We start from the raw sequence: 26,186 nt of genomic DNA on the forward strand, positions 1-26,186 counted from the left end.
GTAGTTCATAGAACTCAGGGTCAGGGAACAGAAAGCTTCTGTGTCAGGTTCCTGATACTGCCATAGAGAAAACCTTTATTTCTCTGTGCCTCAGTTTCTCCACCAAGAACCAAAATGTTGGCAGTTGGAACCCATCCAGCCACTCTGCAAGAGAAAGACCTAGCACTCTGTTTCTAGAATCAAATTCAGCTGTAAAGTTTCTAATGAGGAAAGTGGATGGTTTAATGGTACCCAGAGGCTCCTTTGGAAGTACATGAGAGTGTGTGAATTCCCTCTCCAAAGTAAGAGCCCCTGGTTTAGAGTCTGGGGTAGAGAGAACCTAGTTCCATACCTTCTGTAGCTCTCCAGGCCCTCTATGGTCTCAAGGAGAACATTGGGGTCTCCCAGGCACTCCACAGGAGCAGCTGGAAATGCCCCTACTGCTTGGTGGTGTTACTAGCACTTAAGCACTGAGGGATCTGGACAGGGAACTAAAAAAACCAAAAAAACCCAGTGCCGTCGAGTCAATTCCGACTCATAGTGACCCTGTAGGACAGAGCAGAACTGCCCGCTGGAGTTTCCAAGGAGCGCCTGGCTGATTTGAACTGCTGACCACTTGGTTAGCAGCCATAGCACTTAACCACTACGCCACCAGGGTTTTCCATCTGAATAGCTTAATGCAGTGTCTAGAACCCATTTGGGGAATATTATAACTGACACACAGTGGATATTCAGTAGTATTGCCCAACTAAATCAGGATCTGGCCATTAGATGTTTTCTGGAAATTACATTTCAACAGTTCTTTTAACAGCTTCCCTTCCTTTTCCATACATATAACTAGAAAATTAGTGTAGTTGAAGCCATATGAGCACTATGGGTTCATTAAAAATTGCATAGAAATTGCCAGAACTTTAGTGACCTAAAAGGAGAGGTTTGTTCCAAATGGGTCCACAAATAATATGCTATAATCTCTACCTACCATTGACATAGAGAGTAACAGAACTCCTATTTCTTCCTGCCACAAAAGTGTATTCGCCGGCATCACTGTGTCTGGTCTCAGAGATAAACATCCGGTGGATTCTTCTCTCTACCACATATTGGTGTCGTTCTTGAATTTGGAAATTGATTTCAATGCCATCTTTATACCAATGGGCATCAACATCATCTTCGTTGACCTCAAACTCAACGACAGCACGCTGTTTCTCAATAACCTATTGACGGAGCAACATTAAAAGAAAATTGAAGCCCTCGTTTCCTTTCAGTTAACCTGTTTCCAGAGCTGTTCATTTGAAAAGCATGCATAACCTATTCAATATGATACTATATGTGGGCTGATTATAGCACATTTTAAGTTTCCCTACCTAGTCTTGAACAAATAGTACCCAGACATCTTTTGTAGAGAATCATGCTTATACATGCACTGAGGAAAGGGCTGCCCCAATTGTTTGAGATAATTGTTTCATCCATAAATGTGTGCTTCTTAATTAATAATAAAGGAAATAATGACAGTTTACATCTGTGGGCTTTTGATTATTTACAAAGTCTTTTAAGTTACTATTCAATTGAATTTCGTATGATATGAACCAATAACCTTGTGGGCTAGGTAGGAACTGTTGTCCTCATTTTAAAAGGAAGGAAACTGAGTGAGGCTCAGAACTGGAAAATCAAGGATGGAAGACATATCTTGGTTGCCTGAGTCCTCATATAAGGCCTTTTTCACTGTCATGTGGCCTATAGCCTAGGAAACCTGGTTGTCCTTGCATGAGCAATTTGATGAAGCTGCACTCAAATGATATTTCTCATAACGTGTTACTGTCATCATATCATCTGGGAAGACTGACACCCCTGAGAACAAGCTCTGCAAATGTGCTAGAGAGCAAAGGTGTTAGCTCAGCATCCAAGGATGCTGGTGGCTAGGATGCTGGTAGAGCATTTCAGCCTTGCTTAAATTTAGCTTCCTCTTAGACCTAATAGGAAGTGTTCCTATTTACTAAGCCCCTCCACACCTGCCTCTCCATAAAGATCTTCTGAGGAAATGCCATCTTGTCCTAATATTCCTTAATCTGAATTAATACATGAACATCACAATTTAAATTCTAGCTCTTTTCTGGTTGGTGCTGGTTGGCGAGTAGCCATTTAATTAACACTAGAATTTCTGCAGCTTCTTTAATTAAACTATTTAGACAGCTGCTAAGGACACTCATATTTCCTAAGTGAATGGAAACTGAGACTTAACTGATGTCAGCACAAGAGTCTCAGCCAGCAAGGATCAGCTGATTTAATTCTTTGAAAGATTGTGGCTAAAAATTTTTAAAAATCAAAAATTAAAATATAAAACCATGGATGAGAGACTATTGATGATTTCTCCAACAATTCAGTGTGCATACAATACCTGGACCTCCTTTTTAATACTTCGGATGCGAACATCTCTTCCCTCTACAAAGAGGTTGGCAGTAGACATGTTGCCTCCTGCCACCACTGTGTACCGCCCAGCGTCAGACATACGAGTGGATGGGATCAGAAGGCGGTGGACATATTTCTCCTTTTGTATCTTTATCCTATGCATGAAATGGAGATTGAAATTTAATGTACGATGACTCAAAGGGACCTGAGAACTAATGGTAAGCAGCAAGACAAAACAACTTACCGGTCTACAATCTGTAGTTCCTGGCCATCTTTCATCCACTGTACAGTGATGTCAGGTTCTGAAACTTCACATTCAAACACGGCTCGTTTCTTCTCAAGAACCTTAATGTCCTTGATGTGTTTCCTAAATTCTATATGGCGAGCTAGAAAACAGGAATTTAAATGTGGTTATTATTTTTTAACAGCTTTTTCTTTAATTGAGATAGGGAGCCCTGGTGGTGCAGTGGTTATGTATTCAGCTGCTAACCAAAAGGTCAGCAGTTCAAATCCACCAGCCACTCCTTGGAAACCCTATGGGGCAGTTAGTTCTACTCTGTCCTACAGGTTTGCTATGAGTTGGAATCAACTCGACAGCAATAGGTTTGGGTTTTTATTTAATTGAGAGACACACTTCACATATTGTATAAGTCATCCATTTAAAGTATATAATTCAATGGCTTTCCATATATTCAGTCATGCAACCATCAGTACAATCAATTTTAGAATATTCTCATCACCCCAAAAATCTGTCTCACATCCTTTATCCATTACCACCTAGCTTCTCATTCCTTTCCCTCTGCCATCTAACCCTAGTCCTAGGCAACCACCGATCTACTCTCTTGTCTCCACAGATTTTCCTATTTCAGACATTTCATATAAATGGACCACTGTGTGGTCTTTTGTGACTGGCTTCTTTCACTCAGCATGTTTCCAAGGTCCACCCAAATGATATATATCAGCACTTCATTCATTTTATTGCTGAATAATATTCCATTGAATGGACATACCACATATACTTATCCATTCATTAGGTGATAGGCTGATTCATGTTTTACATAGTGTGTTTAAAGGTTATTTTATGGCTATGATATTTATGAAACCATACCTTCCACATAAAGGGTGGCTGTCGATGTAGCTTTCCCAGCCACAAACGTGTAGTCAGCAGCATCACCAAAATGAACATTCCTGATGTTCAGTGAGTGTGTAAGCTTTTTGGTTCTCATCTGGCATCTGTCGGTTGATTTGATTTCCACCCCATTCTTTAACCATTTGTAAGAGATGCCTTCATAGTTCACAGTCACCTCAAATGTAATGGTATCTTTTTCTTCAGCATTGATGTCTTTCAGCATGGATGTAATCATGATTGCTGCAAAGGAGGAAAGTAAAAATGCCCAGGGAGACTTTGTAAATGCAATGTGGATTATACAAGCACAGAGTGAAAACTTGGAATGTTGTTACTATGTCAAATGAGGTGATCACAGTTCAGAGACACAAGTTATGATACCACCCATGAAGCCCTACACAGAAACACCAGCTGACAGAGGAACAGGAAGATCATGGGCGACACACTGGAACATCTTTCTAGGTAGCCTTTCAGTGCTGTTCTAATCTAGCAACTTTAGCGAGATGGAGATACTAGTATCTAGCTCAGTGTGAGTACACAGTAGGTGTTTCAATCAAGGAATTTTGAGTAACTTTAATGGAAAAAGGGGGAAAAGCGTAGGCTATAGAATAACAATGAGCTACTGAATATTCTATATAACTTTTTTTTCTTTTTGACTTACGGGTCACTGTCAGCGTGGCACTGACTTGGTCATTGCCACAGACAAACGTGTATTCTGCCGAGTCCTCTGTGCTGGTGTTCATGATGATCAGCTGGTGGAGTTTCCCCTGCACAACTATCTTGAACTTCTCACTCATCTCAATCTCCACGCCATTCTTCAGCCACATGGAAGGGACATTGAAGTGGGACACCTCACACTCAAAGGAGGCAGCTTTGGTCTCAGGCACCTCGATATTTTTCATGGTTTTTGTAATGTGCAATGCTTGGGAAAATCAGAGAGCACTTTGGTTAATATATGTATATACATTTTAAATAAAGTTAAAAAAAAAAACACTAAGCAAATGAATATGCAGGGATCATCAGGAGAAATGCCATAGGGGCTGCCTAACACTTACTCTCCACAAACAATTTGGCTTTGCACTCCAATTGCCCCACCACGGCTGTATACTCCCCAGCATCCGAGGGGGAGATATTCTGCAGCATCAGCTTGTGAACTTTCCTTTCTGAGACCAGTCTGTGCTTGCCACTGGGCTTAATCTCCACGTTCTTGTGGAACCACTTTACAGGAACTGTGTCATGAGAGACACTGACTTCAAAGGCAACAGTAGCATTTTCCAAGGCAGTCACATCCTTTGGCTTCTTTATGATCTTGACAGCTAATAAGGAAAGTGGAAGGATTCAGTGATACGGTTAACTAATGGTAACTGTGAATTGGCTACTTGTAAAGTGTTTCTAAGTCAACTTACTCTCAACGTGCAGTCTGGCACTGGCTCCTAGCCTCCCAAGCCTGAAGCCATAAACAGACTCATCCACAACAGCACAGTTTTTGATTCTCAGCAAGTAAACTGTTCCTTTGACAGAGATGTCATACTTGTCATTTGACTGCAGCATGACCCCATTTTTGATCCACTGGACGCCTTTTACGTTAGGGTGTGTGAGCTCAACAGTGAAAACAGCATCCTGCGTCTCTGTCACCGTGAGGTTCTTCAGAGTTTTCTTAATTTTGACAGCTGAAGGCAAATTTATGATGGGTTTAGAAAATAAAGATGGTATCATCAAGCAAAAGAAGTCCTGAACAAGATTATTACCTGGTCACCTTGTAAAGCATTGTTGTTGTTGGGTGCCGTACTGTGGATTCCAACTCGTGACAGAATAGAACTGCCTCATAGGATTGTCTTGGATATAATCTTAGTTATCAAAAATTTTGTAGTTATGCAGCACCTCTGTTTTAAAAGATGCTTTTAATATATTTAGTGAAATCTGGTATTCAGTTTGAAATGTACATGTGCGCAATGATTCTTCTATACTTGAATGGAGTGAAGTGTACATAGCCATACACTAACAGCTTAACAGATTGATTGGAAGGCATGAAAGAGGGATGGAGAATGAGAACAGTTAATTCAGTTGTTCGACACAGCCAGAATCTAAGAAATGGTTCCTTCACAGAAACACATTTGATAAGCAATTTTGCAGTATATGGCTTAGAAAGTTTAGGGAATTTGTAATGATTTTATAAAATGAAGATTCATGGCATCCAAAATAGATATGTGATTTGATTTTTGAAGTGATAACTGTCAAGAATATGATTTAAATAGGATAAATCTGTTATCATATCACTGACCTTCAACTTTGAGTTTGGCAGATGTTTTGGAGGTGGCCACCTTGTAGGTGTATTCTCCAATGTCATCTAGTTTGGTGGCAACAATGATAAGTCTCCGTTTGTGGCCATCAGATTCACTTTTGATGTTGTTACTGAGTGGTAGATGTTTGCCATCCTTCAACCATTCGCCTTCTGAATCTGGGTTGGCAACCTCACACTCAAACACAGCTTCCTGAGACTCAGCTACAGTCTGATCTGTGAGTGGCTTGGAGATGGCTCCCCCTTTGGAACAAGAGAAGTACAGTGTGAGTCTCTTAAAAATATTTATTCAATAAAGACATCTTTGCACAATTAGGCATAAAATATCAAATTTAAAAACATGATTTTGAACATCATGAAATACTAACAAAATTATTTTTACCCATGTTGAAAAGGAACCACTGCAATCTCTTATTCTAAGTATGCATAACTGATAACCACGGAAAATACTGGAATCAGGAAAGTTTTGCAAAGGAAAAGCAACTATCGAGTTAATACGGAATTCTGGACACCGTAATGCTCAGCATACCAAATGAATGGCCTCTATCTTAACTCCATATTTTCCCAAAGGCATTCTACTTAGTCTCTTACAGATTATTTCCTTGGAATATGTATGATGTTTCATTGGGAAAAATGAAATTTGCTGAACAAAATTTCCAAATCATCAATGTTTCCGTAAGATTAGGGATTCCTGCACACTAACAATCACTGTGTGAATAAATGTCATCTCTTCTACGAAGTCTTCCCCCATCGTTTCTCTAGTCCCACTGTCTATTGTCCGAAATATTTACTGCTTTAACAGCTGTCCCTCCCTAAATTGTGAACTTATCAAGAATAAATATCATACTTTATTCATTTTTGTACTCTGAGTTCCTAGCAGTATATGGCTTGTGGTAGGTACTTCAAAAATGTTGGTGAAATCACGTAGGGACTTAAGAGATTTTTCTTGTTTTCACACATTAAAAACAAGCAACCTACACAAAACGCATCAAGGTACAGGATCTGAAAAAGTATTTTTGAAGTCTCTTCATGGTCAAAGTCTCTAAGGAAATCTCATCATATAATAAAATAGAAACCATGAAACTTTCATATCAAATGATACACCATTACCATATGCCTTGCCTATATACCAGATGTCATGAGCGTCAAAACACGTTTCATCTGAGTGCAATAACCCAACTCCTCAATACTTAAATTGTAATGAACCAAAAAGTTTAATGATGACTTCTAATTTTTTCTTGGAAATTGGTTTACACTTTTGACTCTTCATTTTAAAATGAATTTTTGCTGAATGAGAATGGTCTTAGCTTCACTTCGTGTCATTAAAAGATAAATACACAGATATATTGAGCTATATTTTTAAAATATTTGATGAATTCATAAAAAAAAGTATGGCATGGACAAAAGAAATGTTAGTTAACAGCGATAGAAAAAGAAATAAATCTTTAAAATACACACGTTTAAATAAAGCTTAATTCAACATGATTGCTCATCCAGCATATGCGATATATTAAATATACAAAGATGAGTAAGAAGAAATTCCAGGTTTAGGAGCTTATACTGTGAGGGGAACGAGGGAACAGGGAGTAAAACAAGGGCCATGAAACAGGCACACATAAAATGATCCTGAGATTGGATGAGGAAGAGATCCTATAAAAAGGGGAGATGAAGGAAGGCTTCATGGAAAAGATAGCTTGCTTTTTAGGTAAAAAAAAAAAAAAAAAGATGTGGAAAAATATTTAGAGTTTAGGGTAGCAGGGACCATGTTGAGGGTACTATTACCTCAGCATAAACAGAGTCATGGAATTGGGAAACTGACGGCAATCTGGGAGAACTGGGCAACAATGAAGAGTATCTTAAATTAAAACAACCATCCCATGTAAGAACTTAGGCTAAATGATAAATATACCAACCTGCCACAGTAAGTTTTCCAGATGTCATATTTTCTCCAGCATAAAATGTATATTCTCCTTCATCATCTTTCATCATATTTAGGACTGTCAGCTTATATATTTTTCCATGAGCTTCAATTTTATATTTAGAGTTGGGTTTGATTTCCTTGTCCTTAAAATTCCACAGGACATCAATTCCTGAGTGGGACAGCTCAACCTCAAAGACCACATTTTGGGTTTCTGTACAAGTACGGTCACGAAGACCTCTGATAATTTTAATTTCTGTGGAAAAAAAAAATGACTTGGTTATTATTATACTAGAAAAGTAGAACACTTAAGAAATGATTAATTAGACAGAAGAACCCTTACTTTCTACAGAGAGATTACAACTGGTTTCAACTCTGCCAACCATCAGCTTGTAAGGTCCTTCATCTGAAGCATGGGTCCGATTAATCACTAGTCGTTGCTTCGTCCCTTTGACAATGGCATGTACACGATCATCAGGCTTGATTTGTTCATCATTTAAGTACCATTTAACAGAAGTCACATCAGGGACTGAGACCTTACATTCGAGTATAGCCTTGGTACCCTCAATTACATTAACATCTTTTAGAGGTGTTAGCACATCAACACCTGCAAAACCACACACACACAAAAGAATTATGAATATAAATTCTGTTTAAAATGTCTGCTCATTAAAGTTCCCTATACCACTTGACAATGTAAAAACATAAAACTATGTATATTACACTCACTATAAACAGAGACACGCCCACTGGTTGAAAGTCCAAGAGCTGGAATAGTGAAGGAGTAATTTCCAGCATCTTCCTTAGTCATGTCTTCAATAAGCAGCATGTGTGACTGTTTGTCTATTACAATGTGAACCCTGTCACTGGACTGTACTTCTTGACCATCTTTCATCCAGACGCCTTCCACATTTTCTAAGGAGACTTTAACTTCGAGCTGAACAATGTCACCCTCACAGACTTTTTGATCACTAAGTCCTTGTAGAATAGCAATGGGGCGGGCTGCAAAATATGGGAAAAAATAAGTTATGACCATTTTTAACTACTAACCATAATGACACTCACTATGGGCTGACAGGAGTGGGAAGACTTACGTTTCATCTTCAGTTTACAGCTTGTCTTTTTCCCATCGATGACAAAGCTGTATTCTCCCTGATCCTCTTTGGTCACGTCCTTGACCGTGAGGTTCTGACGTCCACGGCGAGATGTAATTGTGTATTTGCCGTTGGATTTAAGCTCCACATCATTATGATACCATTTGCCTTCTATATTTTCTGGGGATACAATGCACTCTAACTCTCCTGAAAATGATTCTGGAACTTCTACGTCCTGAAGTTCTTTCACAAACTCAACAACTGCACCTGAGGTATAAGATAAGGAGAAATTGATCTCTCTGTAGAGTTCTGCATTTAGGCTTGGGATAGAGACAATGTTTTACATACTTCTTATCTCCCCTATACTACCAGAAATATTCTTAACATCTACCTGCTCATGGACTGAGAAATACATTTTCAATAAAAAGAAGTTATTTTAATTTAAAAAATGTTTTTTTGAAAACAGTGAGTTGTATCATACAGTGAAACCTGTGAAAGCCAGAACTCTAGGGGACTGCCTCATTTTTCTGGGTCTCACAGGTTTTCTGCCTTTGACAGGGTGCGGTCACTACTTTTCTATTACTCTCTATTTAGTGAAAAATATTTGCGTTTTCCTTCTAGGACAGGTTTCCGCCTTACACAGGTTCCAGCTTCATAGGTTTTACTGTACTTCAAGGAGTCCTGGTGGTGCAGTGGTTAAGAGCACAGCTGCTAATCAAAAGATGAGCAGTTCAAATCAACCAGCTGCTCCTTGGAAAGCCTAAGGAGCCATTTTACTCTGTCCTACAGGGTTGCTATAAGTTAGAATCACCTTGACGGCAATGGGTTTACTGTATTTCAATAAACATTAAAATAGGGAAACATCAAAATAACTTTGTTCTTTAAAAATCCAAATTGTCAGTATTCTCAACTAACAATATAAATTTATGATTCTTGCTATATTCAATTCCCAAATAATTATTTTTATGATAGGAAAATTGCATAGTTAATTTTATACACTGAGGGCAACTTTAAAGTTTAAACAATGAGAATATTATTTATTACCTTCAACAATAAGTTTAGCGGTTGTTTTTACATTTTCATCTTCTGCAAGGACACAGCTGTAGTCTTCAGCATCAGATGTGTCAATTGTCAGTACAGAAAGGAAGTGAACCTTTCTGTCAGAGTGCATCCTATATTTATCTCCCGAATGAACCTCCACACCATCTTTATACCATTTTACTTTGACAAATGGCTCTGATGTTTCACATTCAAAGGTTGCCATGGTGTCTTTTTCCTTAGCAACAACATCTTGTAATTCCTGTGTGAAAGTGATTGATTGCTTGGCTACAAGGAAAAAAAAAAGCACATTATATTAAGTTAAATTCACGATTTGAGTAATGAGGTAAAAAAGTTCACGAATGGATATTCATGGGTAAATATAGAGAGACTCATCAAATGAGAGAGATTCAAATTACCTTGGACAAGTAGGAATGCATGGCTCGAGGTTTCTCCAGCTATATTGATGGCTTTTACCATGATGCTGGCAGAGTCCTCAGCAGTCACATCCCTAATGACCAGTTCACAGACATTGTCTTCAGGCCAGTACCAGTAGATTCGGTCAGAGCGCTCGATTTTTACACCATTTTTATACCACTCACACTCCGGGTCTGGTTTCCCCACAACTCTGACCCGGAAGTGTGCATCAGATCCTTGGCCTACTGTCTGGCTTTGAATCCTTTCGAAGATTTTGGGGGCCTCCATACTTGGACTTAGTTCAATTTTATCAGGTTTAAAAGTTGGAATAGTGATTTTGCCTTCTTCCATGAGGGCTTTCTTCTCCTCTTCAGTTAACTCTTTGGTCCAGTGGAGAAGCTCTTCTTTTGTCTTCTTTAGGAGTTCTTCATAGGATTCATCCTTCTTACGAGACTTCAGCTCTACAGCTGTAATGGCTTCATAATATCCCTCCTCTGTTCTGCGCTTGAATTTACTGCGCAGCTCTTCTGACTCTTCAGGCACCTTTTCATGAATAATTCTTTCAGCCCTTTTCAGCTTCACAATTTCTTTGGTTTCAGTGGTGTCAACAGGTCTGTCTACTTTTTGAACTTCAAACTGAAGTTTTCCAGGCTCATGTATGTGAAATTCTGGCTTTGGCTCAGGGGCTCGCCTAAGGACAGACCTAAAATCTTCCCTCTGCTGGATCTCAAGCTTCACTTTATGCTCTGTCACACCTTCAGGATTTTCTGCAGTGACTTTGACTTCACCTGTATCATATGATTTGCAGTCCACAATGTCCAGATAATGAATGCCATCATAGCGAACTCTGAACCTTTTGCTCTTGCGGATGAGCTGTCCATTGAGATACCAGTTGACTTTGGGCTGAGGGTAGCCTGTCACTCGGCATCGGAATCTAGCAGTCTCCCCTTCAAGTACTCTCACTGGTTCTGGGAACAAGACGATGTCTGGCTTTTGCTTCTCTTTCTGATCTGTTATTACACCAGTAAGTGCACCTTCATGAGCCATTCTCTCTAATTCTTCAATTCTCTGCAACCCTTTTCTTCCTTCAGGCAATTGAGATTCTTCCACAAGACTTTTCTCATCTTTAACAATAAGAGTAGCAGATGTGTGATCTGTTCCATATTTGTTGGTGGCTCTACAAGTAATGATACCACTGTCTCTAGAATACGCAACTCCATAATCAAGGCTACAATACCCAAATTCATTGATCATACGGAGCCTATTGGCTGCTTCAAGTGGCTTTCCATCATGCAGCCATTCCACCACCATGGTGGGGTCACCAATTGGTGTTAGCCTACATTCAAAGTGGGCAGGTCCAAAGCGCTTAAGTCTTAAGGAAGTAAGTTTTTTCTTGAAAAATGGTTTCTGTTGTTTCTCTTTGTCGTAGAGGTCACCCTCTTCCCATTGCTCTTGACCATATCGCAAATGGAGGGGCTCCAATTCCGGGGCTGCAATCTCCTTTGCTCTATATGTCCCTCGTGGGATAATTAATCTTCTCTCTGGTTCAGGCTCTGCAAACTCAACTTCAACATTTACTTTGCATCTTGTGGTGTCTCGGCCAGCCTTATTAATAGCAGTTGCAGTATACCAGGCAGAATCTTGGCTGACAATGGAATCGATTTTAAGGGCAGCTTCTCCCTTGGTTCCCTCAATTCTATGAAAAGTGAAAAAAGTGATCAATAAAGAAGTAGTTATTGCTTCCTTGGGTACTGGAATTATCTAATAAGCTTAAATTTTATTATTTTCAAGCAAACTTACCTGATTTTTGGATATTTATGTGGTACAATGATGTCACTGTTTTTCAACCACACAATGTCAGGGTTGGGATTACCCATAGCTCTGACTTTCATTTCAAGTCGAGAACCTTCCTTTACATTGACATTTTTCAGTTTTTCCACAAACACTGGTTTTACTTCATGCTCCACAGCTGAAAGAGAAAGGTCACAATTTAGAGTAAATAAGGCTGAAATACATGTTTACAACCCATGTGATGATGTAATTTCTTTTTATTTTAGGAGCAAATACCTTCCACAGTTAAAATCACTGAAATTGAAGATTTGCCTGCCCTGTTTTGGGCAACCACAGTCCATTCCCCAGAATCACTGGGTGTTGCAGGTACAATAATCAGTGATTGGGTACCATCTTCTTTGATGACTATTTTATGGGTATAGTCATTGACAATTTGCTGGCCTGTCAAAAAAAAAATTAAAAAGTATATGTTATTTTTTTTAAATTGTTGGGCACACGCACAAACTTATTTTTGCAACATTTCCGTAGGCAAAACTTAACATACTTACCATCATGAAACCATAATGTTTCCGGCATAGGTCTACCCACAACCTTTAAGTCAAATCTGGCAGTCTGCCCTTCTAAACATTTGAAAGAAGTGGGTTTTAATACAAAGACTGGCTTATACAGCCTTTCAAGTTGAGACTCATCTGTTTCATCCAGTCTACGTCCAGGGGACATCCGTGCAGGTGACATCCTTGCAGGAGACATCCGTGCTGGAGACATGCGTATGGGAGACCTGCTCACTGAACGTGGGGAGATAGATCTGAAATACAAAGGAAAAAAGTACATTTTTCATGTGATACAAAGAAAACTCAGCAAAATAAAGAAACTTCTTTCTTATTAACTTATTAGAAGGCACCTCAAATTCACTGGAATCCAAAATGGAATGCATTATTACTGCCTCAAAGGTATGCTTTTTCTATATTCTTGATCAGAGTAGTCATTCAGTGTCCAAGAACCCAGGCTCAAAACCTTAGACTGATCCGTAAAACTTTCCTTTCCTCACCATCTGGATTTAATTAGTCACCAAACCTTTTTGACTTAACAACCAAAGCATCTTAATAAATATTGGTTGGTTAAATAAATCAATGAACACATTTATGGAAAAATACACTTCCTTTTTATCTAACAGGAGGAAGAAAAAAAAATTGTATTTGGGAAACAACCCCTATCTACACATTGCAACCAGACTGACTTGGATTTCAAGTGCTGGCACCACCATTTACAGTTTGGGTGAATAAGGCAAATTTCATAAAATCTAAGAGCCTCAGTTTTTCAATCTCTAAAATAGAAATAATAACCATTAATAATCAAGGTTATATAAATTCGGGATTAAAAAAAAAAGTTGTTGTCGAGTCAATTCTGACTCATGGCAATCTTATGCTTTTCAGAGTATAACTGTGCTCCAGAGGGTTTTCAATGGCTGTGACCTTTCAGAAGTAGATCAGCAGGACCTTCTTCTGAGACACATCTGGGTGGACTGAAACTGCAACCTTCTGGTTAGCAGCTGAGCACATTAACCATCTGCACCACCCAGGGACTTCAAATTAAGGATAAGGTACATAAAGAAAACAACCAAACCCATTGCCATAGAGTCGAATCCAACACATAACAACCCTATAGGACAGAGTAGAGCTGCCCCATAGGGTTTCCAATGAGTGACTGGTGGATTCAAACTGCTGACCTTTTTGGTTAGCAGGCAAGCTCTTAACTGCTGTACCACCAAGGTTCTATCATTGTATTAGTTATGGTACTAGTTATAGTTAGTTACAGGCAGTGTTTTGTTCTGTTGTACATAAGGTCACTACGAGTTGGCACCAACTTGATGGCACCTAACAACAACAAACTCTAGTAAAAATGCTTTGCTCATTTTACAAAGGGGCAAGAAATAAAAACTCTTGGCAATAATCTGTATTGGCAATGGCAAAGTTCAGTGCTAACTCAACCTTCAATTATTTTTTGCATAACTACAAATTGCTGCTGAAATATTTGGTATTTTAAAACCATTTATACTATACAAACCTAGTCTTACCTGATTCTGCTCACTGGCTCTGGTGTGGGTATGTAAGTTGGAGCTCCCAGTGGTGCAGCAGGCTCCACATACAGCTTTCCTGAACAAATTGCATTTCCTTTGATATTGCTGGCAAATGCAGTATAGATGCCTTCATCTTCTGGAAGAACAACAGGTATACGCAGGCTAGCTCTGCCATCTTGCAGAAAATCCATCTGGTATCGTTCTCCATGTTTTATACGCTTGCCATCTTTGTACCATGCAATCTGCAAAGAAAAATACACGTATGTGAATAAAATTTAGTTAAAATAGTTATAACCTATTTGTATCTTTTTTGTGGCTTGGAGGTATGGTAAATGTATTTTACCTTGGGTAATGGATATCCAGACATCTTGCAATGAAAAGTAACACCCATTCCCTCGAGAATTCTATAATTTTTGATTCTTAAATCAAATCCTGCTTCAACAGCTTCGGATTCAGAAATATCAACTGACATCTTTTCTTCTCCGTCTTCCTCAAGAAGTTCTTCTAATGTAGTCTTTATTATTCTGTATTCAATTTCTTTAATAAGTCTTTCTTCAAAGGAAGAAATGTGGAATTCCTATGCAGTAAAAAGATGACAGTTTGTTAAAGAGCTATATCATTACTGATAGAAATTCTTTAAGAATATGTATTAGTTTCAGACCTAAGGATTAAGAGTTTTTTAGTGGGAGAAAAATCTACATGCTGGTTTTTTTTTTAATCTGCATTACAGTCATCTTTGCCAATGAATGCTGTGGCATCTTGGGTAATATGGTATTCCAAGAGTATGGGTTATATTTGGGATGATCATCATACACATGAAGGGATATGGAAGTAATACACTTGGTTGTGCTAATGGTTGTCTTTTGCTGTATACATGTAATTCCTATTTCTAAAGCCATGTGCTTGCATACATGCAACATGCCATGAACATTAAGGAGGCTTGTCAGCAGTGAACCTGGACCTACTAATAGTGCTCTAGCCCTAATCCCATCACTTGAAAATGAAAATATGAGACAAACAAAAAAGAGATGTGTAGGAGGAAAGCATAACTTATGACATGGCTTATTTGGTCGTTTTTCTTATACTCACCTGGTCCTCTACAAAAGTTCTGACCATTACAGTATCTTTGGCCATTTTCTTCCTAATTAAGGCCTGTTCTTTTTCATATTCTTTTTCAAAGTCAGCGTATCCAAATCCAGGTGCTGTTTCTCCAACTTTGGGTTCTTGCACAAACGCAGTCATTTGTGTTTGGTAAAGCATTTCATGCTGGGACTTCATCAGTGACTCATAATCAGCTAGAAGTAAGAACAGAAGTTATTTTTTTAACGTCCTTTTTAAAAAAGCATTCATGCCACTGTTCATTCAGGCAAGTCCTACAATAGGGTAAATGTATAACCAACAATGAGATTTTCCAAGTATCTACTATCAAAGTGCTCACTAAATATTTATTCCATTGAATTTTGAAACCAAATGTACAGTAACAAGCCAAACCAGGGACTTAATGTAAAAAGAATTTTATATTAGTAGTGTCAGTCCCTTGGAATCTACCCTGTAGGTTTTCCTAACTTGTGTGGCTTTTGGCAACTAATTTACCCTTCTGGTCTTGGGTGCTTTATCTGCTAAATGAGGATAATATTCTAACTTCCTCTTAAGGGTGTTGTGAAGATCAAATGGAATACAGCTTGAGATGGTCCTTGGTAAATGTGAAGCGCTTCCAGAGACAGTGGCAGCCTATAGATACTTTTTGTTTTGACCCGGTGTTATTACATTTTCTCTTTTCAAATTACTTATGAACACTGAAAATTCTGCTTTCCATTTTATCTTCAAAATATTGGAAACTCCAGTAACACTGAGCCCCAAACATGTATCCCATAGAGGTGTGAGGCCACCACCGTCTTGAGACAGTTTGCCATTGTTTTCCTGGCACTCAATAATACTACCTGCCTGGATTTAGAAGGCAACTGGTTTAAGGTTCCTGTGTATTCAAAGGTATGGTATGCCTAGAAACTAATGAACCAAATAGAACTATTGCTAGAATCTTAGAAGTTTAGTACCAGCATGGCCTTTGAGGCCTTCTGGTCTACAGCATCCCCTGTATGGCTGAGGCCAAGAGACGGGACTGAAGGAGACAGAGGCAGCAGCAGCACTGGTTACTGCAGCCAGACGCTCAACAAACACACAGCACTGTTGACCCTGCATTTCAATTCTCATCACGCTCATAGGAACTACTGAGAGTTGCACTCACCTTCTTCAAGCAAGGAAGCAGACGCAGAAGTTTCTCCATGCTTATTACGAATAACAATGGTGTATTCTCCAGCGTCATCAGCAAAAGTCATAGAAATCACCAGTTTGCACTCGCCAGTTTGTTTGTCATAACTCACTTTGTATCTTTACGGAAAGGAACAAATAATTCAGTCACAAATAATCCTTATGCGAGTAAAAGTACAGAACTTATTTGCCAATGGACTGTAGTGAAAAATTCAATGATCCCAAACCTGTGACTAACCCTTAGTTACTAACGCTTAGTAACTATAAGATTGCTAAAAATTGAAGAAAATGCATGGATATGAATAATGAAGGCCAAACAAGCTTAATTTTTATTTTAAGTAATATTCATATATTCTTTAACATAAAGAACAGAATAAAATACTACTAGAAACAGACACATGGAAATATGTGGCTTCTGTGACAACATTAGCAAATGATGAAGTCATTTAAACAGTAGGTATTTTTTCTTTGCTCATTATTTTGTTCATTGCTCCATTTGAAGAGTAAATGAATAGTAACCAAAATAATAAATTCCTTTAAATATTTCAGTATTAAGCTTTATTAGATATGACAGCTACATTTTCAGATTATCTAATATGCCTTTTTTTTGTTTCAAGTTGTAGGAAATTTAGAGCTAAATTTTATATTCAATTTCAGCAACTTTATTAGTGTAGATTTTCATGTATAACTAACTTTCTTCTTCATCATATGATCCTTATTCTTTTATCTTTTAATGATTAAATTATTGTGCATTTTTATTCAGAATTGTCCAAATCTTTTTGGGAAAAATATGTCTATGGAAAAATCCATGGTATTTTCTCTATTTCACTAACACAATAAACTAAATTAAAGGAGCCCTGGTGGTACAGTGGTTAAGCACTTGGTTGCTAACCAAAAGGTCAGTTGTTCAAACCCACCAGCTGCTCTGTGGAAGAAAGATGTGGAAGTCTGCTTCTGTGGAGTAGTTCTACTCTGTCCTCTTAGGTCTCTATGAGTCAGAATCGACTCAACAGCAATGGGTATAAATCAAAATAGAATATGAGGAAATATGTCTTCCATCTGCTTTTGTTCCATAGCTTTATTTCTCAAGAAACCATTGTAAAAAATGTGAAAACACCTCAAAACAAACTATGTAGACGTCACCATAAAAAAAGCTACATTTCAGGGGCGGTAGAAAAAGTAAATTCTACTTTTCTCTAGGCTTTGTATACATATCATACAAATTACAGGAAATTTATCATTCAGCCATCAAAATACCTGTATCCAGTCGTTAGAGGAACGCCAGATTTCTTCCAGTAGACATGGGGCTTTGGGTTGCCATCAACCTGGCATTCAAACACAACGCTTCCACCTTCCACCAGTTTCTGGACCACTGGCTTTGTAACAAAGAAAGGAGCAGCCGGTTCGCCAGGCCCTGCTTGTTCCTCTGTGATGCTAGTATCAGTCATTACCACATCTCTGGACTCGACAAAGCTAAAAAGAGAATTCCCTTCATATTAGCATCGGGGTCATATTTTATCAGTAGTAAAGGGATTTAATATGAAAACTGCACTAGAACCGCAGCTAATTAGCAACAGAACATTTTACCGTTTCTCTTCTGTGGTGAATTTCTCAGCCACAGCTGTTGTTTCCTTTTCAAACTCTTCTGACACTAGAGGAAGACAAAAGTTTCTCATTTAAGTCAGGCGTTTTGCCCGTTTCATTAGAGACCCTTGCTTAACACGGACAGCTGTGTTAGCCCCATAATCCAGCACTGAATCCCAAAAAAGGAGCCCTGGTCGGGCAGTGGTTAAGAGGTTGCTGCTAACCAAAAGGTCGGCAATACAAATCCACCAGCTGATCCTTGGAAACACCATGGGACATTTCTATTCTTTTCTACAGGGTCGCTAGGAGTCAGAATTGACTCGATGGCAAAGGGTTTGGTTTGGTTTGGTTTATGTGGAAAGGAGTGTCAGATGAGAGTCACGACATATGCGGAGGAGTTGTGGGAATGTGGCTACTGACCCTGAACAGCTAGGTAGCAGGAGGTGCTGACGGTTCCAGCCTCGTTTACAGCACTGCAAGTAAATCGCCCGCTGTCTTCCGCAAAGGCTTCGCGAATCATAAGCCGGGCAATTCCACTGTGGAAGGTTATCTGGAAATCAATGGAACTTTCGATTTGGTAGTCTTCTCTGTACCATGTCACTGTTGGGGACGGGTATCCAGAGATGTGGCACTCCAAGGTGACAGATTCACCTTCTATGACAGTCACATTTTTTAAGCCCTGAAGAGAGGAAAAAAAGGAAATAATACAATTAATGACGCTAAATTGCACACGTGAAGAATGTGGAAATGCCAAATGTTTCATTACAAATATATTTACCATAATAAAAAAGGAAATGATATGCATGCATATTCATTAACGATCTCTACATACTACTACAATGTGAGAGTTTGAACTTGCACATTCTAATTGCCACAAAAAAAATTGCATGTTAAGATCAGGTGTTGTCAGGTTCTTAGTGTGGAACTGTGCTGCAACCCCACACCCTCTGTAATTCTCACATATTCAAATCCTAACGAAGCTATAATGCTCAGCTGCAAATGCTACCACTTCAAAAAGCTTTCCATGTTCTCCCCAACTGGAAGTAATCTCTCCTTCCCCTGGATTCTCCGTCTGTGAAGTGCTTAGCACCTTCTATATTTTATTACCCTTGTTTATGTACATTTTCTCTGATAGCAATGCAAAGATTTCAAAGAGGGCTGGACTAACTTATTTCTCTATAGCTCCACATCAATGCCTTACTCATAGTAAAAGCTCATTTAAATATCTGTTGAATAAATGGATTCCCCTTTTCCTTGCCAAATCATACATGGGCTTAAAGTGAGTATTTGTAAACTCACTAATGACATTTTCCTGTAAACTTGAGAAACTGATTTGTGTAAACATGTATTAATATTATTTAATCAAACATATATGTAGTCCAACACAATTGACTTCTTTACTCACCGAGACTAAAGTTGGTGGGGTAACAGGGATTTCAACAGGTGCAGGCACTCTTGCTGTTTCTGTTACCTACAATTTCACAAATGATATTAACAAAATATTCAAGAAATTAGGGGAAATCTAAAAAATTTAGCACATACTAATTGCTCTGTTAGTAGAAAATAATTTGAGAAAAAGATCTTTGACCAACACCATGCTCAATAAAATTAGGCATGGGCATTGGTTGATTACTTCTGCAGGACAAACTGGTCGGGTGTCCAGCCCTGCTCAAGGCTCAAGGAGTATGGATCAAGAAACAGAGTAAAATCCAGTCACTAACCTTGGCTTCACGCTCGTGCAGTACTTCGAAGCGCTCTTCACGGACTGTGGCACCAGTGATGCTCACCCCTACTTTCTTTTTCACCTCAATGTCAGCTTGACTCTTGTAAGTGTCTGGCGTGTCAGCAAAGGGGAACTGTGGTGAGGGGGTGGGCTCTGCCCGTACTTTAGTCTCACTAGGCTTCACAGTAGGAGGCTTCACCGATTTGGTGACCTTCTGAGCAGAAGGTGTGGCTGACAACTCTTTTTGTAATGTGGCAATAGCCGTCCCGGCTATTGATGCCTACATGGGACAAGAGTCAGAAAATAAATAATTTAACTGTCATCCGTAGTATCATTCAGAGGCAATTCACCACTAGTCTTCTTGTTCTGAATCTGAGTCTATTTACTATATGGTCCATTTCTTAATTTTTTCATTATCACCCTTACAGCTAATGAAAAGTCAGTTAGAAATAAGCCAGTTATAAAGCTCATTGTCATTCCTGGTGGTTTATAAAAGCATTACATCTAAAAATATCTTTTTTTAAAGAGTTGTATGAAGAAACCCCTTATTCTGCAGCTATTATCATAAAGGGTCTTCTAAAGCTTGGCTATAAATTTTCACTTAACCATCCTAATGAATGCTGCATTTTAAAACACTACAGAGGGAAATTCAAAACCAAGGAGCTATTAAAATACTTGGTAAATTCCTAAGAGCTACTTGTAAAATAGTACATGTGTGTTTCAGCCTCAAATCTGTGCAAAAGGCGAACATGGAGACGTTCAGAAAAACATTTTAAAGGCTTTCTTACTGTTTTATTCTGTTGCTATTTACAGTTTTTTGGTTTCAACAGTAATTTGGGTACTACATCAAATATAGGAATTATACAGTAAAACCTGTGAAAGCCAGAACCTATGTAAGCAGGAAACCTGTTAGAGAAGGAAAGCTCAAATATTTCCACTAATACACAGAGACAGAAAAGTGTAAGCTGTACCCTGTCAAAGGTGGAAAACTGGAGAGACCCAGAAAAACAAGGCAGTCCAATCAAGTTCTGGTTTTCATAGCTTTCATTGTATGTACCTTACAATTCTTTGTAGGCATAAAAGGTTTGGATTCTATGTCATGGATCTGTATAATAAGAACAATAGTGACTGCCATTGAGGGTTATTTTGTCTGTCAGCTTGCTAAGGACTTTACATGTACTACCTTTCCTTGACGACAGAGCTAATAAGGGGCTGAATTAGGTCTCTAATCTAGGACTGTTTGATTCCAAAAGCCAACCTAAAACACCACACAATACCACCTCTCCATCTTGCTATAATGAGTATGTGAATATATGATTTCTCAATGTCTCTGTCTTTACTATTGAAATACATTCACAGTTAAGTTACTCTGAAATATCTTACAGCATGAGGGAAACTAAACTGTATAACTGTTGTTGTTGCTGTTAGGTGCCATTGAGTTGATTTCGACTCATAGTCACCCCATGTGACAGAGTAGAACTGGCCCATGGTGTTTTCTAGGCTGTAATTTTTATGGGAGCAGATCACCAGGTCTTTCTGGGTGGAGCCACTGGGTGGGTTTCAACTCCCAACATGGTAAGCAGCTGAGTACTTTACCCATTGAGCCACCGGTGCTCCTTAAACTGTATAATATACCATCTTTTACAAAATCTTTAGAACAATAATAATCAAAGTGTCTGAGTTTGAGCTATGCCTAAAATATAAAACAGGGAGAGACCTGCACAGGTTTGTGTATTCTAGGAGGCATAAGATAACCACCTCCTACTGTATGCTCATCCTGCTGGGCAAGTTTCAGAAACCAGACTTTAGGGGCTTCTGAGTCTATCAAGAGTGCAAACAGACATCACCAAAAAGAGCCCCACGTTGGGCCATAACCAAGTACATCATGTGTTAGATACTTCTTTTTTTTGAGTTAGGCATTTCTTCATTATGCCTTTTGACTTCTTACCTCATATCCATGTTCTGTCTTAGGAACAGAAATTTTTGAAACGGTAAAGTGAGGGCTTGCTGTGCGGGGGCGTTTATCCACATGGACTAATCTTTCAGTTGTTATGTCTGTTGTTTTCTTGATCTGCATTGAAATGAAACTCAGTGATAAGCGCTGTTCACCAGTTGACCACAGCAATCAATGTTACTTTCCCCTTGAATCTGGTAAGGAATCAGGAAACAGCAGCCTTACCTGTGATGATATGTGCATTCCCATTTGATCAGTAGTTGTGATATGAGTCTCAGGAGGAGGACGGACCACTCCAGGCTTGACTGCTTTAGGGACAACAGGGGGTTCTGAGGCTGGACGCTGGGGATGCTCAGCTACCTTTGCGGCAGACACACGCTCTTTGTAGCCATACTCCAAAGTGGTCTTCTGAGCATATGATTCTTCAAGATGCCCAGGCTCTCTGGGCTCTCTGACACGGGCCTGGTCTACTGCAGCAACGACTGTGGCTACAGCTTCAGCCTTTTTCCCAACGTCCACCTGGAGACAATGTTGCCAGAATTAATACAACAGTAATGTCAAAGTTAGTCTGGGACATCTCCTGCTAGGTTGGGTTGTTATGATGTTGTGTGCCATTGAGTTGATTTTGACTCATATTGACCCCATGTGATAGCAGAACGGCCCCATAGGGTTTCCTAGGCTGTAACCTTTACAGGGAAACCCTGGTGGTGTAGTGGTTAAGTACTACAGCTGCTAACGAAGAGATCGGCAGTTCAAATCTGCCAGGTGCTCCTTGGAAATTCTGTGGAGGCAGTTCTTCTCTGTCCTATAGGGTCACTATGAGTCGGAATTGACTCAATGGCACTGGGTTTTTTTGGGTAACCTTTACAGGAGCAGATCGCGAGGTCTTTTCTCCGGCAGAGTGGCTGATGGGTTTGAACCACCAACCTTTCAGTTAGCAGCCAAGTGTTTAACCAGTATGCTACCAGGGCCTCTTCCTCCTTGGATAGCCATTAAAAACACACAAATGACTAAAAAGCATGACAGGCAGAGGGTACCCATGTTATATCACAATGTATAGCGTCTCCAGAAATGTAACTCAGAAATACATTTAGGAACTTAACATCTCATTGGTTATATATTGTATAGACATCTATTTAGATACATTCTGTATACACTTGCTTAATTATATAAGACATTAAATCACATACATACAACATAGGAGAACACGAGACATATATAAAATAGTAAGGAGATTTCAAGGTTTTATAGTAATTTGAGGCAGATAGTTACTGCTTGGGAAATCAGAACTTTGGGGCTGGTTATCTTCATTATTTTTATTATCTTGTTGATCATTAGTCTGGTATTGACACAATGACAGCAATGATAAAAATGCATGCAAATACTGTCTTATTATTTCCATCCAGAAAAATTAGTCACTGCAGAGTTGGAAGGTTACATGCAAATATGCAGTAACTTGAAAGTTCATGAACACACAGTGAGCATATTAATTTACTTATGATTCCCTAAGGATAAGATTTAATTTATTAGAAAACATCTCTTAAAACATACGAGTGAAAATACTGTGATTAAAATGAAAGCGTTATCATGTTTGGATTTGAGAGAACAACCTTTCACACTGAAGTTCAATTTACTTTGATTATTTCTGGGAATTAAAGCAAAGAAGGAAAAAGAAATGTTATTTTCTCATATGTATGAATCTGATTAACTTAAAAGGGAAAGTAGTTTGCAAGAATGTTTTCTCTTTGAAAAAAGCAAACCAGTTGATTTGGGTTACAAAATATGATGCTAGGCAATCCTTGGAAATGGCATTATTTCCAACAATCCTACAATCACATCACCGTGCCTGGCCAGTGCACTTTAAAAGTAATGCTGGAATATTGTATTAATATCCAGTTTTCTGTGATAGAATCCAGAGTGATTCTAATTTTTTTTCCAAGTATGCTACCTATATATATCTTTAAAAATTATTCTCTAAACAGTTTAGAATATAAATGAGGGTTTTTAAAATCGAAAAGGGCCTTCAGTTTTCATGGGTTTCATCCAGTTCTTCCCTTCACGAAGGCACATTCTAATCTTCCTTGAAAGACTGCAAATACAATCTTCATTTTAGATTGCATCTTACAAGTAACTATAAAATACACGTGAGGCTTAGGTGTATTAAGTTTATCCATGTTCTTTTTTAAAAAAAAAAAACATACAGGCTATTAGTTGAATTTAAATTTGTAGATGTTTTAAAATATTAACATTTTCAAAGGGCAACACTAATATATATTACTTTGCTTATAGAGTGATTTCATTTACATTATATCTCATTTGAGCCTTTCAACCAGCTCACAAGGTAGTCAGGTTGAGTTTTAGTTTAACAATGAGAAAATTCAGACTCAGAGAAATCTCGTTCTTAAAACTTATGCAAAAAACACTTGATTTCCCGTTTTAAATTGGGAAAGCAGCTCTGTAGTTTTTTCTTCAATTAATGCATATGAAATCCATAGACATACGCCTTTTGTGGACAACTATAAATGGGTACTTTATGCTGGTTGTTGCTTTTATTTCTTAGTGGACTCTAACAGCCCTTATATTTTTGGAACCTAGACAAGCAGGAGTAAGAATCAGACTAGGAGGCCCCAATTCACACCAGTTAAGTGCTGAGAACTAATTCAGGAGACAGAGAAAAATGTTATTTAATCTGGCTTTTCACAACTTCAAATGCCAACCGTTCCACTGGAGAACGTGGAATGAATCTAACCCTCTATGATGTTTTGTTGATCGGTTAAGCACTTAAATGGAACACCAGGAACACACGACTCTAGATGGATGGAAAAGTTACGAGAGGTGATAGATAATGAAATGGGATGAAACAATGCTTTTCACCTCCACATCATCAGTTTTCACCTCCTCATGAAAAAGATGTACTTGTTCTTGCTTGGTAGCAAATACTTTGCTAGTCCATGGGAGTGTGGCTGGTTCAGTAGATTTTGCAGTGGTAACTAACCAAAAACAAACCAAACCCGTTGCCGTCGAGTTGATTCTGACTCAGCGACTACTACCTTAGGTAAAGACATTTCTCAGCTTCCGTCCTCAGCTAATTTTTAACAACAGAAATAGGATAGTCAAATTTATATGTTTCAGAACAGAAAGAAAAAATTTAAATTAATCATATGTGAAGAAAGTTACATTCTGGAATTTCTGTCATCCCATGAGACTTCTAGAAGGCAAATATGCCATTCACCTGGGTAAAAGGTTTGAGTTTATGCTGAATCATGTCTTTGAAAAGATAAATCAAAGATATAGAGATAGAAAATGACATTGAGGGAGATACAAATAAGAGTCAGCTATGATACTTTTTTTTTATGATACTAAATAAACTGAAAAATTTTAGTTGCTGATTTCCAAGTACTGTATTAGTAAGAGAATAAAATTAGGTAAACATCTCATTGGAAACCCTGGTGGCGTAGTGGTTAAGTGCTACGGCTGCTAACCAAAGGGTTGGCAGTTCAAATCCGCCAGGCCCTCCTTGGAAACTCTATGGGGCAGTTCTACTCTGTCCTATAGGGTCGCTATGAGTTGGAATCGACTCGACGACACTGGGTTTGGTTCTGGTTTAAACATCTCATTTAAGGTAAATGACAGACTTTTGGGAAGTAGGTTAATTTGTGGAAATTTCATAGCTACAAATAGATGCAGTAATCTTTTCATGGCTTAAGTGTATTCGTTCTGGTTGGGTAATTCCTTCTCAAGATTTTAATACTGCATCATGTTTAGTTTTAGTGGGAGTAGCTACAGCACGCTCTGTAATTTTCTCAGCTTCTTTTCTCATTTGATTATTCACACAGAGGAAAAAAAGGTGAAGATTCAGATGAAGAAAACCATGGATAATTTCTTAAAATAAGTCCATACTGTACAATGTAATACACTGAGTTTATTATCTCCTCAAAACACACACCTTCCTGTCAGTAAATAAGATGTATCATTTACTTATACAATTAATTCTATGTTCATGGATTCCCTGCATGCAATTTCAATCAAGTTTTGAAGGATTTCTAGATATGAATAATAAAAAGTTGGAAATACTAGTGAAGAGATGAATGGGGAAGGGAACGTGTAGTAATATTAATAATAAATAATTAGCTACCATTTGTTTATTAAAAAATTAGGTTAATATTGTCTCACCCATAACAAATTCTGATATTTGGTATTAATGTATTATAGTTGGGGGTTTCAGATGAGATTTGGTATTAATGTATTGTAATAGGGGTTTTAACACTTGAAATAGTCACCTTTCCATGAGTAACTTGGATTTGTTCTTCTCTAGTAGCCATTCCTTCTCTAGTTCTCAGTATTGTTTCTTGCTCTTTGGCTTTTGCAGTAGCTACTGCTATTGTAGACAAGGCAATTTTCTCAGCTTCCTTTCTCATCTGATTATTACAGTAAAATCAAGGTTTAAGCTCCACAGGGCTTCAGGAACACATGGTATGAGCCCCCCTCCCAGTGGGGATGCAAGGTGAAGTTATT

The 26,186-nt window shown here is 38.4% G+C and overlaps 1 protein-coding gene across 1 annotated transcript in view; it reads right to left on the reverse strand.

Moving 5' to 3' along the window:
* Positions 1-26,186, reverse strand: part of TTN (titin) — a 275,933-nt gene that overhangs the window by 232,700 nt on the left and 17,047 nt on the right. The window contains exons 12-40 of the mRNA XM_049887553.1: positions 25,952-26,089; positions 21,897-22,190; positions 21,666-21,788; positions 19,716-19,997; positions 19,400-19,465; positions 18,415-18,673; positions 17,998-18,061; positions 17,668-17,883; positions 16,388-16,530; positions 15,232-15,437; positions 14,486-14,719; positions 14,140-14,384; positions 12,614-12,870; positions 12,342-12,506; positions 12,075-12,243; positions 10,277-11,970; positions 9,864-10,145; positions 8,820-9,086; positions 8,455-8,727; positions 8,069-8,332; positions 7,721-7,981; positions 5,790-6,050; positions 4,915-5,178; positions 4,564-4,824; positions 4,170-4,430; positions 3,491-3,751; positions 2,627-2,768; positions 2,372-2,537; positions 959-1,190 (exon numbers count right to left, since the gene is read on the reverse strand). Of these exons, the coding sequence (XP_049743510.1) occupies positions 959-1,190; positions 2,372-2,537; positions 2,627-2,768; positions 3,491-3,751; positions 4,170-4,430; positions 4,564-4,824; positions 4,915-5,178; positions 5,790-6,050; positions 7,721-7,981; positions 8,069-8,332; positions 8,455-8,727; positions 8,820-9,086; positions 9,864-10,145; positions 10,277-11,970; positions 12,075-12,243; positions 12,342-12,506; positions 12,614-12,870; positions 14,140-14,384; positions 14,486-14,719; positions 15,232-15,437; positions 16,388-16,530; positions 17,668-17,883; positions 17,998-18,061; positions 18,415-18,673; positions 19,400-19,465; positions 19,716-19,997; positions 21,666-21,788; positions 21,897-22,190; positions 25,952-26,089 (7,750 nt within the window). The remainder of the gene's footprint in view (positions 1-958; positions 1,191-2,371; positions 2,538-2,626; positions 2,769-3,490; positions 3,752-4,169; positions 4,431-4,563; positions 4,825-4,914; positions 5,179-5,789; positions 6,051-7,720; positions 7,982-8,068; positions 8,333-8,454; positions 8,728-8,819; positions 9,087-9,863; positions 10,146-10,276; positions 11,971-12,074; positions 12,244-12,341; positions 12,507-12,613; positions 12,871-14,139; positions 14,385-14,485; positions 14,720-15,231; positions 15,438-16,387; positions 16,531-17,667; positions 17,884-17,997; positions 18,062-18,414; positions 18,674-19,399; positions 19,466-19,715; positions 19,998-21,665; positions 21,789-21,896; positions 22,191-25,951; positions 26,090-26,186) is intronic.

The sequence above is a fragment of the Elephas maximus genome, chromosome 6 (genome assembly GCF_024166365.1).
Source record: "Elephas maximus indicus isolate mEleMax1 chromosome 6, mEleMax1 primary haplotype, whole genome shotgun sequence".
Lineage (NCBI taxonomy): Eukaryota > Metazoa > Chordata > Mammalia > Proboscidea > Elephantidae > Elephas > Elephas maximus.